At 44.4% G+C, this 13,797-nt stretch overlaps 2 protein-coding genes across 2 annotated transcripts; both read right to left on the bottom strand.

Annotated features, from left to right (window-relative positions):
• Positions 1 to 2,261: 2,261 nt before the first annotated feature.
• Positions 2,262 to 3,900, bottom strand: LOC125528675 (tryptamine benzoyltransferase 1). The gene is made up of 2 exons (XM_048693118.2): positions 3,410 to 3,900; positions 2,262 to 3,314 (listed from the first exon to the last, which is right to left on the bottom strand). Exons 1-2 carry the CDS (start codon positions 3,806 to 3,808, stop codon positions 2,358 to 2,360), a joined length of 1,356 nt encoding a protein of 451 aa, XP_048549075.2. The 5' UTR covers positions 3,809 to 3,900; the 3' UTR covers positions 2,262 to 2,357.
• A 1,855-nt stretch (positions 3,901 to 5,755) lies between these two features.
• Positions 5,756 to 7,698, bottom strand: LOC147976710 (uncharacterized). Its single transcript, XM_087519836.1, has 3 exons — positions 7,275 to 7,698; positions 7,010 to 7,153; positions 5,756 to 6,461 (listed from the first exon to the last, which is right to left on the bottom strand). The coding sequence occupies exons 1-3, from the start codon at positions 7,341 to 7,343 to the stop codon at positions 6,090 to 6,092; spliced, it is 585 nt and encodes a 194-aa protein (XP_087375962.1). The 5' UTR covers positions 7,344 to 7,698; the 3' UTR covers positions 5,756 to 6,089.
• Between the last annotated feature and the right edge of the window lie 6,099 nt (positions 7,699 to 13,797).

The following is a 13,797-nucleotide window of genomic DNA, read 5'->3' as shown; positions in this document are numbered from 1 at the left end:
TCAGTGAAATCTTCAGCCATTAGCTCTGGAAGTTTTCTTTTAGTTGCCTTGTATTTCTCTTTTTCTTTCCCCTTTTTCCTGAACCTCTCAATCTCTTCATTCCTCTTCTGCTCCATCAGTTGCTCAATTTGCTCTTGATCTTGGTCTTGCTCCATGAAATACTCGTGCCTCTCTTCACCAATCTCCATTGCAAATGCTGGTACTGGTGCACACTTCTGCTTCAAAAATGAACTCTCCTGTGTGTTAATGACCTGCACTGGCACTGGTTGTGGCTTTGTTGGGCTAGGAAACAGTACTCCTGCTGTATCTATCTCATACACCACTGGCACACCTATTTCAGATAATGGAACCTGCTCCTCACAAACTGGTCCAATGTTCAAATCACTAGGTCTTGGAGCATCACTTCTGATGACTGTTATGTTCACCACCTTCTGACCTTTGATAACTAGGTCATCCAACATTTCCTCCACCTTATCATCATCTGTCAGTTCTTCCATACCTGAAACCCCAACACCTGGATCTCTGACATAATACATAAAGTCTGTCATCCCATAACCTTCAAGCTCTATTAGTGCAATCAGATTGTAAAATGTGATATCATCCACATTTAGGCTTCTTTCAAGATTATCTCTGTCATGGAAATGGAATCTGACTTCCCACACTTCATCATTCAATCTACAGTTCAAGTAAAGCAATTCAGTTCAAGTAAACAATTCAGTTACAAGTTAAAGATTTAGTTAAAAATATAGTTTCAGTTATAAATTCAGTTAAAAGTTAAAGATTCAGTTATATATTCAGTTAGTAGAAACAATTCAGTTAATGTTTCACTTAAAGATTTAACTAAAGTTTCAGTTAAAAATACAGTTTAAGTTAAAATTACAGTTTCAGCTAAAAATTCAGTTAAAAGTTAAAGATTCAGTTATATATTCAGTTAGTAGAAACAATTCAATTAATGTTTCACTTAAAGATTTAACTAAAGTTTCAGTTAAAAATACAGTTTAAGTTAAAATTACAGTTTCAGTTAAAAATTCAGTTAAAAGTTAAAGATTCAGTTATATATTCAGTTAGTTCAAACAATTCAGTTAATGTTTCACTTAAAGATTTAACTAAAGTTTCAGTTAAAAATACAGTTTAAGTTAAAATTACAGTTTCAGTTAAAAATACTGTTAAAGTTTCAGTCCAAAATACAGTTAAAGTAATTTGTTCACTTAACAATTCAGTACAGGATTCAGTTATAAATTCAGTAACATTTTCATTTAAATATTCAGTTGTAAATTCAGTAATTGAGTAGGTTGAAATTGAGTTTAACATTCAGTAATTTCATGTAATTGAGTAGGTTCAAATTGAGTTTAACATTCAGTAATTTCAGTTAATGTTTAGGTGCCTACTACATACACTTAGAACCCTAGAACTACATAAACACTTCACTTACATGTCTGACCACATAAACAACCTACAACAATAATCCTATAACACTAGAATCACAAACACTTAGAACCCTAACCCTAGAAACCAAATCCGGGTACGGAAAGAGAAAACTTACGAGACACCGCCAAAGGAGGATGCGTAGTGATGGCTCCCCTCTGAATCTTTCTTCACGGCCTTGGCGAACGCCCTCGCCGCCGCGTACTCAACACAGTAAGACGGCGACGGCGGCTGTGGAAGAGGCGGAGCCTGAGATGGGTTTGAACTGCCGCAAACCTCTGTTGGATCTGCAGGAGCACCACTGCCACCAGATGCATCGCCAGCACCACCGCCACCGCCATCATCACCGCCACGCGAGGTGGCCATCACCGGCGGCGAGCAAGGGCGAGAGAGGAGAGGGGAGCGGGGCGAGAGAGAGGACAGGGGCGCGGGGGGGACTGTCTGACAAGGACCGACCGGCGCGGCGTCTTGAGCGTTTTGTTCCTAACGGCGCCGTTTGCCTGTCCGTCAAGCCACGTCAGCGTTTTCGGGGCCCACCTGTCGGAAAAGAGATCAAACGAGGCTAAACGGCTGTTCAGTGCTTTCTGCAACGGGTTAAGAGATTTTACGGTGTTTTTTGCAACAGATTAACGACTTGGTAGTTTCCTGCAAACCTAGCCACAAATGTGGTGGTTTCTTGCAATTGACTCGTGCAAACCAAACTGTGTGGTTGGATGGTTAGGTGGAGAGTGTGTGCGTTCATGGGATGAGTGTATGCACGTATATATAAGCGTTTGTGTCTGTACTGATGTTGAAACAAAAATCGGTTTGTGTCTGTTTGTTTGCCAAAGAAAAAATTGATGTGTCAATAACCTCTTTATTGATCTGTATTTCTTGAATTTTTGTAAAAGCAGTTGACCATAGAACGACCGCATCATGCTTCGCTTTCTTAATTACATCCTCGACGGGAGAATATCCAGGGAGTAGCAAATCTTCTTGAACGCCGCGACGTGATCCTCCGCGAGGGCCATGAAGAGGTCGACGCTGCCCTTCACCGTGCGCGACGGCACGAAGACCATCAGCCCCTCGACCGGCAACCCCGGCGGCAGGAACGCGGAGGGCGGCCCGGTCCCAAAGTCGAGCTGGTGGAACCTGAACCCCAGCCAGCTGTCCACCTCGATGTCCGGGCAGAGCATCGTCCCGAAAGTTGACGTCGCCGCGAGCTCCTCCCCGTTCGCGTCCGCCACCCCGCCGAAGTCCACGTACGACTGGATGTACTCCTCGTCGACGCGCGCCGCGGCGTCGCGGATGGCGCCGACCACGCCGCCGTAGCTCAAGCCCAGCACGTCCCGCACCTGGAGCCTCGGGAACGCCCAGAGCACCATGTTGCCGAAGAAGTCCATTGGCACGGGTGGGTTGGCCCTGCCCCTGCAGTTCACGGCCACCCTCACCTGCGTGAACTCCTCCGGGTTCAGCCCCCGCGCCGCCGTGACCTTCTTCCACACGTGCGCCAGCAGGCACTGGAACGTGCTGCAGCGTGCGCCCACGCGGGACCTGAGCTCCGCGATGAACTCTGCCGGGAAGTGCACCTTGATGTTCCTGATCTTGTCCATGGGGAGAACGGCATGGGGCTGGCTGGTGGCGCTGCCTTCTCCTCCCTTGAACTCGATGGACCGGTGGTCGAACACTGGCTTCGGCGTGCTGCCAGGCACGGCGGTGCCCGCGCGGTCTATGAAAGGGGAGGGCACGGTGAAGCCCTTGCCCTCGCGCACCGCGGTCGCCCACGCGCCGTAGAAAGTGCTCGCGGCGTGGCCGTCGGCGATGTGGTGGTGGCATATCACGCCGAGCAGGAGGCCGCCGCACCTGTAGCGGCTGAGCTTGACCTGCAGCAGCGCTGGTCCAACGCTCTCCTGTAGAGTAATTGAAAAACACATCAGCACTCCATACAATCAAAACCACTGCATGCATGCATGAACAGTACTATGAGAATGTGACGTGACGGCACCTCCGGCACCGTAGGGTAAAAGCCGGCGACGTCCGTGGCCATGCCGCCGGCGGCGAGCACGTCGGCCATGTCGGCCGGGACGTCGGCCTCGATGACAAGCACGCCCTCGTTGTTGAGGTGGAGGACGCGGCGGCCGTGGCCGTCGAGGGCGAAGCGGCCCAGCAGGTGAGGGTAGGGCGCGATGGCCCGGAGGAGGCCCTCCTTGAGCGCCTGGTTGGACGGCGCCGGGGCGGGGTAGGCGAGCACGATGGGGACGTAGGTGTCGATGGCGGCGCGGTCGAAGACGGTCAGCTGGACCTTGCCGCCGGCCAGCGGGTGCGGCGCGGTGTACGCCGGCTTCAGCATCGCGCTTCTGCTGGTGGCAACAACCTGGCCGGCTTCTGCGTAGTTAACCTCCATTTCTGCGTACGTATGCGTATGCAAGCGGGCACGAGGTCGATGTCTAGCTATCACCTTTCTACAAAGAGGCCGATGAACTCGTCGAGTGTGGCTTGGATCGATGAACAGGTAGGGGCGCTTACGTCCGCTTATATAGAGCTCCAGGCCAGGGTATGCGCGCGTCCACCATGTGCTGCATGCATTCGGAGCTATCTCTTCGCCGGCCATGCCATCCAGTCTACGCTCTCTCTCTCTCTCTCTCTCACGTGGTAGACCGCCGAGTCAGTGCACGCACGTTTCTTGGCATGCATGCATGTGATGTATGTACTTCTACCCACCAATCATTTTGGACCGGACCGGCCGGGGAATGACCGCGAACGGACGGACACACTCACGGGCGTTGAACTTGAACGGCCACTCGTCTTGATCCGTAGGACTACTGACAAGATCCATCAACCCAATCTAATCAACCCATTCCGAGGTACAGCGCCGGTGTTTCCTGGTAACTGCTAACATGCAGATCCGAGGAACTCATATTCTGTAGTACTACCTGAAGGATGGCGACTGGTCAAAGGAAGCGAGGCTGGGTTAGGCGATCTTTGGACCGAATAATCTAGTCCGGGAGACAAAACGTGCGTGGGGCCCTGCGCACAACTTGTCTCGGATAGGCTGTGCCCACCCATAGTTTTCAAGTTCTCGGGTGGAAAAACCCACTAGTTTTCAACATGCCCTTTATTTACTGAGGGTAAATTTTATTGACGTAATATGAAGCATCAAGAGAGTACAAACATCAAGATGATATGTCAGCTCAATCTTTCGGAGGTGCTCATAGGGATAGGGTGTGCGTGTGTGAGTTTATAGGGGTTAGTGTATGCGTGTATGTATGAGCGCTTGCGTCTGTACTGTGTTCAAAAAAGAGTATAAACATAACGAGCATCTACACATTCGGTCTCTGCATAGTTAGGATGCACAACTAACACCAACACACATACACAAAAAGAAATCACTCCGGCAAAAAGCAAAGTCATATAAAACCAAATCCGTGCTATAAGCGTGAAAAAGGAAAAAAAACGATCAAATCCACGATCGACAAACTACAACAATGACCTTATCCGCACCAAATATTTCATGACACAAACAAGGGTGACTAGATTCTTCAACGGCAAAGCCTTTAGAAAGGGAGCGACGCTCAAGCGCCGCCGTCACCGGAGCCAATCACGAAAGGCCAGATTGTAGGGTTTCACCCTGAAAACTGGTTTGAGCATATCCGAGCAATGCCTTCAACAAGGTAATGACGAAAAAACATCGCCATTGCTAGTATAATCAACTCAGGTCAGAACTAGATTTTCACCTCAGAGCTCGAGACCGGGTGCTCAAGTAGCACCACCATCGAAGTCACTCGTACGGTGTCTACATTACATTTCCTCCATTACAGCAGCTACATGCGATGTGCGTCCATCGCAGCTGCACAACCATACCTCTGCATCAAGTCATTGTTCATAGATTGCTCTTGGTGTCGGCAACCACCAGATCTGGAGAGAGGAACTCTTGCAAAGACTTTTCAATATAGTCACCGCAATCGGCAGCGAAGTCGTCACCATATGCAGGAGTGGTAACGACACAAATCGACACCGATGGCAGAACCTCGCCGGAGAGAATCCTCCCGATGCAGCGAACCGCCGGATCCATATAATTTGATCATCTACGGTGCCTCGACGTCGACGGCATCCAAGATAACCTAATTTGATCATCTACGGTGCCTCGACGTCGACGATATCCAACATATCCTCATTCCATCATTTAGGGTGCCATAGTTAACATCAATGACATATTTAACATCATACTTAACAACTCTAGTCACTAACATAGTTAAGATCATACTTAACAACTCTAGTCACTAACATAGTTAACATCATGACACCATAGTTAACATCATACTTAACAACTCTAGTCAGCAACATAGTTAACATCATGACACCATAGTTCAAAGCTTACAAGACATAGTTCAAGGCTACACCCTACTTCAAATACTGCAAACTGCCACTAGTTCACACATTACAAGCCATAGTTCAATGCTTGAAACTTAAGATAATGACCCACATGGTCAGATTACAAATCACTCTTCATCACAAATATCCTTGATGTCCTTCAGCTTTCTCTTGTTCTTGTCACTAGCTTTGACAAGATCAGCAATGTGAAACTCCAAATTCCTCCTCTCAATGCTCAACTTTTCCTTCTCCTTCAAATGAGAAAACTTCAGATTCCTAATCACATTACCTTGGGCAACCTGAATGCTCCTCAACTAGTCAACCTTTTGCTTTAGTTCTTTGTTCTCAGCATCCATTGCACCCAGCTGTTCATTCAAAGCTGAAATATTGTTGTCCAAAGGAGGAGTGATCTCCTCATGTTCACCTTGTTGGACTTCATTTTCCTTGGGAATATTGTCCTGGCTATCAAGTAGGTTGTTCACATCCTCAACAAGCTTCTCATAAGTCTCCTGTAGCTTGTTCTTCTGTGATGTGAGATTGTGGACAAGTGATGCATGTTCCAGACATGCCATCCTATTAGCACACTGGCAATCCTCATACAAAAGCCATAGTTTGTGAAGAGCATTCTGCAGATGCTCTGGCCACTCCTCATCTACCCACTGAACAACACCACAGCTGCTTGCTTCCTGCAAAACAACAAGTACAAATGCATTTACTTCCTTTTTCACTTCACTTCTATTCAGTCCAATTCAAAACAACTATTGTATACTGCACATGCACAATTCTGCATTTATATCTGAATTTTTAACAGCATACTACACTGAATTTACTTCATTTATACCTTAATTCATTTAACAACACAATACAATTCACTTCAATTCATTTATACCTTAATTCATTTACTTCATTTATATCTATGAACAATGCACTGTGATACTTTTTAACAACACAATTTACTTCACTCAGTCACTATGGATACCTTAATTTTATATCTATGTACTTAATTTTTAACAGCACAATTTAATTCATTTACTTCATTTATATCACTGTGGTGTTGTTCATTTATATGTATGAACAATTCATTTATTTCACTCACTCACTATGGTATGGTACATGACAGTACCTTTAACTAAACTACTAGGTGAACAGTGAACATGAACAATGAACAGTGCATATGAACAACTTGTAGTTTCTTCACAAAATAAGCAAACTACAGATTTTTGCTAGCACTCACATCAAGTCCACAGGCAAGGAACCTCCTCCCAGTGCTAATGCCTGAGAAGCAAACATGCCTCTTTGCTGGCTGGCCATGCTCACACATCACCATCACCTCATCGTCAACACCAGAGTAGTTCGGGTCCTCGATTGTAGCCGGGATCTACATCAACAAAAGAAACGCACAAAATCCATCTCACGGGTTCAAAATGAGCAGGAAAAACAAAATCCCCAAACCGAAACCCTAGCTCAGAGATCCCTAGCTACGAGTACACATCACTGACCTTGATAGGGGAGCCGCCTGAAGAGTACTCGTAGCCCGATTCCTCGCTGTCGTCGCTCCACGAAACCATGGCGGACGGCGGCGAGCTGGCTTCTCACCGACGGCGACCAGAGCCAGAGAGAGGAGACAGAGGAGAGGGGCAAGAGAGAGAGAGGGGAGGCGCGGGGGATCTGTCTGGCGAGCACCGACAGGACCGACCGGCGCGGCGTCTTGAGCGTTTTGTTCCTAACGGCGCCGTTTGCCTGTCCGTCAAGCCACGTCAGCGTTTTCGGGGCCCACCTATCGGAAAAGAGATCAAACGAGGCTAAACGGCTGTTCAGTGCTTTTTGCAACGGGTTAAGAGATTTTACGGTGTTTTTTGCAACAGATTAACGACTTGGTAGTTTCCTGCAAACCTAGCCACAAATGTGGTGGTTTCTTGCAATTGACTCTGGTTTGCACACACAAACCGATTTAGTTGATTATAAACAAAGTGTATAAGATCAAAAAAATACTAAAAATGTACCATGGTTTTGAGCATGACTTTGGTCGCACAAATAAGACCGTCCTAAAGGATATTGACGAGCTGCACGGAGATCTTTCAGTGCGTTATATGGTCACGATGACCTTTGCAAGAGTATATTCAATTCTACTCGTGAGCTCACTTGGCCACGGGGGAATAGTACTCCCTCCGTCCCTAAATACAGTGTGTGTTTTTAGGTCAAACATTGTAATATTTTAAATCAAATTTATGGAAATTATTAACATCTAGAATACCAACTCAATTAGTGAAATATATTTTCATACGTATATGTGTGCTATCAATGATAGAGAAATATATTGTCTGTTAACGTGGTCAAAGTTGGTAAACTTTGGCTGTCACGAAAACCAACAATGCACATTATATTATGAAATGGAGAAAGTAAAAGTTATTTACAAAATATATGGTATCTTGGAGGTGGCGGCTAAGCCTCACTGGACTAAGGAATACAATTATTTAAAGAAGCATATGATATCTTTTGTCGGGCGGCTAAGGCCAAGTAGACAAACAAAGAAAATTAGTTAAATGAATAAATGATATCTTGATCTGTTGAACCAATCGATTTCTATGGTGCGTACGTATGTTATTTGCTTGTTGGGATTGTTAATTGCCACACTAATTAAACAACTATCATTAACAATTGTGTTCATGCATCGAAGGAATGCCTCTCCATAGGAACGCGTCTCTTAGCATAGGCGCATCATTTCCTCTTTATCTATCCGCGCTCTCTCTCTCTCTCCCTCAGAGACGCCTTTTCAGATTCAATCATTAATGTGAATCCTTACAGAGTTTATTCAATCAGTTTTGTTCAATAGATTCTTTGTGCGGCTGACTTCATAGAACCATTGTAAGGACGTCGTCTTCAACAATGCAACACCCAGGTGGGCAGCAGTCATTCACCGTGTGGCTCAGGAGGGAGATTCTTGGAAGTAAGTGGGATTATTCAAAGGGAACATGGCGGCGTACTTCTGGGAGATGTATAGGTGGATGGCTAGCGAGTAGTGTGTAAGTTGTGTTGGGTGGATTATTTTCCTTGCCAAGGCAGGGAAATGTAGATGAGTTTTTGTACCTTTTTCCTTCTTTAATACTCCCTCTGTAAACTAATATAAGAACGTTTAGATCACTAGTATATGATACTCATGTTATGTGTATTCTATACAAAAAGGGGATGCATCCAAGCTAACTAATATGGCCAAGCAAGAAGAGAGCATTGTTTACAAGACATGGCATGATGTGCCACTGGGTTAATATCGTTCCTAAAGAGAATGCCCAGGATGCCATAGGTGACGTCACTCCTTCAAATACAAGGGCATTTATCTACTTCTAGATATTCCACAAGGCATATGGAAGCACCTTAAAGAAGCAGGGACCTTGGAGTTCGCCACTTCAAACTTATGATAAGTGATAATACTTGGGGCCCAAGTAACCCCAACATGACCCAAGAAATTGGAGCAAAGTTATAGTTAAAGAACATATGCGCACAGGTTAGACCGAAGTATATCTTTAAATTTCTCATGTTAATCATATCTCTTGTGATTAACGATCTACAAGAAAAGCCACATAAAAACTATTTGGGAGGCACCTGCTTTTACAAAGTTTTCTAAAAAGAGGAATGGCATTTATACCTTCAAACATGAGCGAGTAAGATCCCGATTGTCGAACAAAAGCCCACTGGTGCCCCTCATGATCTCTGCCACAAAAAGATTCAAGTTTAGAATACAAGTCTTGAAGTTCCCTATAAGTTGGAGAGTATATAGGAATTGCAAAATAATTAGCTAGCTCCTCATCAGAAGGGACTTTAAGGAGACATCAAGGTCAAGGGCAAAACAAGACATGTGAGGGGGCTTTCTTGCAACAATGGAGTTGTTACATCTATCTTTTCGGCACAAATTGTTGCCCTAAAGCATTTCAAGACCTCGGAATATTTCAAAAGTGAACAAACATCGCGCCACCAAATATATCCCATTCCACCCTAGCTTGCAGAGTGAAATGTGAACATTATGCTCTCCAAATCATATACACCCCTGGCTTATCCAAGCATCTAAAAATGTTCCAATTTAAGCACTCTAATACCCGCTTTGGCATTTAGATCACTAGTCGGCTCCCAAGAAGCAAGTGAAATTGAGCGTTTATTCTCGTCCTTTGGCAGGGTGATGTAGGACCAAGTCATAATTTTTTTCCCAATCTTCACAATTTTTAGGTGGAGTTGAGGGGAATCTTAAGTAACTCAAGGAAGGCAAAAGGAAACTCGCAAGAGTAAGATTCGCCACACAAGTTTACTTAAAACACAAGCCAGGAGAGATACACACTTATACATCAAACAAAAGTTAAAGGTAAATAGGTAGGGTTCTTCCCAAATCTCGAGGAGAGATGGGGTCTTGAGAGATAGTTCTTCCCCAAAGGATATGGAGGTCTTCGTAATCCACAAGGTGATTCTTCTCCTAGAAGGAGATATTGATCCTCTAGGAGGAGATTAGATCAACAAAGATCTATCAAGATCTAGTTTATTTCATTGCTAACTCTATAAAGTGTAAGGGGTACGAAATATATGGTGGCTAGAGGTAGGTGGTGACTGAAAGGGTACAAGGGACATTTTTTGTGACTACTCACAGGTAGGGCCATGTGATCCGTCTCAAATGCATCTATAATTTTTTATTGTTAAATGCTATTATATTATCACTTCTGTATGCTTTATATGTCATTTTATATTATTTTTTGGACTAACCTATTAATTTAGTGCCAGTGGCAGTTCCTATTTTTTGGCATGTTTTTGGTTTTTCGGAAAATTGATACCTACAGAAGTGCAAACATGATGAAACATTTTGATATTTTTTTAACATAAGACTCTAGAAGCTTCGGGGAAGGACTAGAAGACCCACGAGGTCCCCACAAGGCAGGGGCGCACCCTTGGGTGTAGGGCACACCAGGTTGGCTTGTGGGCCCCTCATAGCTCCGTTTGCCCTAATTCTCGGCCTATAAATTCCCACATATTCTGAAACCCTCGAAGCGAGACCTGAAACAATTTTATTGTCGGCGCAAGCCTCTGTTCAGACGCGAACCCATCTGGAGCATTGTTCTAGCACTCTTTCGGGGGGGTCATTGGGGAGGTCATCTTCATCAACCTTGCTGCCTCCATGATGATGTGTGAATAGTTCTTTCAAGACCTACGGGTTCATATTAGTAGCTAGATGACTTTATCTCTCTATTTTGATCTTCAATACTATGATCTCCTCTGAGATCTATTCGGATGTCATTCTTGTGCCATGTTTGTTGGGATCTGATGAATTGTGGATTTATGATCAGATTGTTCATTGATTTATATTGATTCTCTTGAAATATCTCCTTTGTGTAATTTTATAGCTATCAATCTATGAGCTTTCTTTGGTCAAGATAAATGAGTAGATCTTCAGAGGAAGAGGTGCATAGTAGTGGGTTCAACCTTGGGGTGATCTTTGCCTAGTGACAAAAAAGGGCAAAGACACGTATTGTATTGTTGCCACTAAGGATAAAATGACGGGGTTTGGTCATATTGATCTCTTCCTGTCTACATTATGTTGTGTTTCTTGTTGCATTACTCTATTTATCATGAACTTAATACTTTGAGATGCATGTTGGATAGCGGTCTTGGGGTGGAGTAATAGTAGTAGATGCAGTTGGATTAACGGTCTACTTATCATGGACGTAATGCATATGTGATATTATGCCATGAATGATCACATTTATAATTTGCACTATTCTGTCAATTGTCTAACAGTAATTTGTCTACCATGCCTCTGTATGCTTTCGAGAGAGATGCCTCTAGTGAACCTATGGTCCCGGGGTCTATCTTCCATCAATACAAAAGCTCTTACAATTGATGTTTCTTTTCACTATCACTATTTGCTTTTAATCTTGTAACCGGCAAGAACAAGGGGAGTGACGACCACCTTGCCTTTGTTGGGTGCAAGCAATTTTTTGTGTGTGTAGATACTGCTAAACTTTTTAGCTTAGTGGCTCCTACTGGTTCGATGAACCTTGGTTCTTAACTGGGGGAAATACTATCTGATGCCATGCTATATCACCCTTCATCTTCAGAGAAATCCAATAAGTTTTGCGGGAGTAGCACCATGCGCACATTGTAAAGGGGTCGTGCAGACGGGTCCCGTGGAGATCCCCATTCCCCATGGGCACGGGGTATGCATGGAGCTTCTACTTGTCTTTAGTCTTTAGGCACCTTCTTCCATGTTTTCTTCTTGCTCCTTCTCCTAGACTTGGCGTTCCTTCCTCACTTCTTCATGATGGCCTTCACCGTACCTAATCACAATCTACTCTTTTGGACATTATTGGGCTTTATTATACACTTTTATATTATTTTTGGGACTAACCTACTAACTGGAGGCCCAGCCCAGAATTGTTGTTTTTTTGCCTATTTTAGGGTTTCAAAGAAAAGGAATATCAAACGGAGTCCAAACGGAATGAAACCTTCGGGAACATGATTTTTGGAATGAACAAGACCCAGGAGACTTGGACCCTATGTCAAGCAACCAACAGGGAGGCCATGAGGCAGGGGGGCGCGCCTACCCCCCCCCCCCCCAGGCGCGCCCTCCACCCTCGTGGGCCCCCTGTTGCTCCACCGACGTACTTCTTCCTCCTATATATACCTATGTACCCCCAAACGATCAGAGACGGAGCCAAAACCCTAATTCCACCGCCGTAACTTTCTGTATCCATGAGATCCCATCTTGGGGCCTGTTCCGGAGCTCCACCGGAGGGGGCATCGATCACGGAGGGCTTCTACATCAACACCATAGCCTCTCCGATGAAGTGTGAGTAGTTTACCTCAGACCTACGGGTCCATAGTTATTAGCTAGATGGCTTCTTCTCTCTTTTTGGATCTCAATACAAAGTTCTCCCCCTCTCTTGTGGAGATCTATTCGATGTAATCTTCTTTTGCGGTGTGTTTGTTGAGACCGATGAATTGTGGGTTTATAATCAAGTTTATCTATGAACAATATTTGAATCTTCTCTGAATTTTTTTATGTATGATTGGTTATCTTTGCAAGTCTCTTCAAATTATCAGTTTAGTTTGGCCTACTAGATTGATCTTTCTTGCAATGGGAGAAGTGCTTAGCTTTGGGTTCAATCTTGCGGTGTCCTTTCCCAGTGACAGTAGGGGCAGCAAGGCACATATTGTATTGTTGCCATCGAGGATAACAATATGGGTTTTTTTTATCATATTGCATGAATTTATCCCTCTACATCATGTCATCTTGCTTAAAGCGTTACTCTATTCTCTTGAACTTAATACTCTAGATGCATGCTGGATAGCGGTCGATGAGTGGAGTAATAGTAGTAGATGCAGGAAGGAGTCGGTCTACTTGTCTCGGACGTGATGCCTATATACATGATCATACCTAGATATTCTCATAACTATGCTCAGTTCTGTCAATTGCTCAACAATAATTTGTTCACCCACCATAAAATACCTATGCTCTTGAGAGAAGCCACTAGTGAAACCTATGGCCCCTGGGTCTATCTTCATCATATTAATCTTCCAACAATTAGTTATTTTCATTGCTTTTATTTTACTTTGCATCTTTATCATAAAAATACCAAAAATGTTATCTTATCATATCTATCAGATCTCACTCTTGTAAGTAACCGTGTAGGGATTGACAACCCCTTTTCGCGTTGGTTGTGAGGATTTATTTGTTTTGTGTAGGTGCGAGGGACTCGTGTGTAGCCTCCTACTGGATTGATACCTTGGTTCTCAAAAACTGAGGGAAATACTTACACTACTTTGCTGCACCACCCTTTCCTCTTCAAGGGAAAACCAACGCAAGTGCTCAAGAGGTAGCAAGAAGGATTTCTGGCGCCGTTGCCAGGGAGGTCTACGCAAAAGTCAAACATACCAAGTACCCATCACAAACCCTTATCTCTTTCATTACATTATTTGCCATTTGCCTCTCGTTTTCCTCTCCCCCACTTCACCCTTGCCGTTTTATTCGCCCTCTCTCTCTATACT

Source organism: Triticum urartu, chromosome 4A (assembly GCF_056163025.1).
Source record: "Triticum urartu cultivar PI428250 chromosome 4A, HENAU_Tu73, whole genome shotgun sequence".
Classification (NCBI taxonomy): domain Eukaryota; kingdom Viridiplantae; phylum Streptophyta; class Magnoliopsida; order Poales; family Poaceae; genus Triticum; species Triticum urartu.
This window is presented reverse-complemented; position numbering and strand designations above follow the sequence as displayed.

Bases quoted from the DNA above. Each gene is read 5' to 3' on its own strand.
- LOC147976710 (XM_087519836.1), bottom strand. From the start codon at position 7,343: ATGGTTTCGTGGAGCGACGACAGCGAGGAATCGGGCTACGAGTACTCT. The intron at 7,154-7,274 runs GTCAGTGATGTG...TTGTTGATGTAG, and splicing joins CAGGCGGCTCCCCTATCAAG to ATCCCGGCTACAATCGAGGA. The intron at 6,462-7,009 runs GTGAGTGCTAGC...GTTGTTTTGCAG, and splicing joins TCCTTGCCTGTGGACTTGAT to GAAGCAAGCAGCTGTGGTGT.
- LOC125528675 (XM_048693118.2), bottom strand. From the start codon at position 3,808: ATGGAGGTTAACTACGCAGAAGCCGGCCAGGTTGTTGCCACCAGCAGA. The intron at 3,315-3,409 runs GTGCCGTCACGT...ATTACTCTACAG, and splicing joins TTTACCCTACGGTGCCGGAG to GAGAGCGTTGGACCAGCGCT.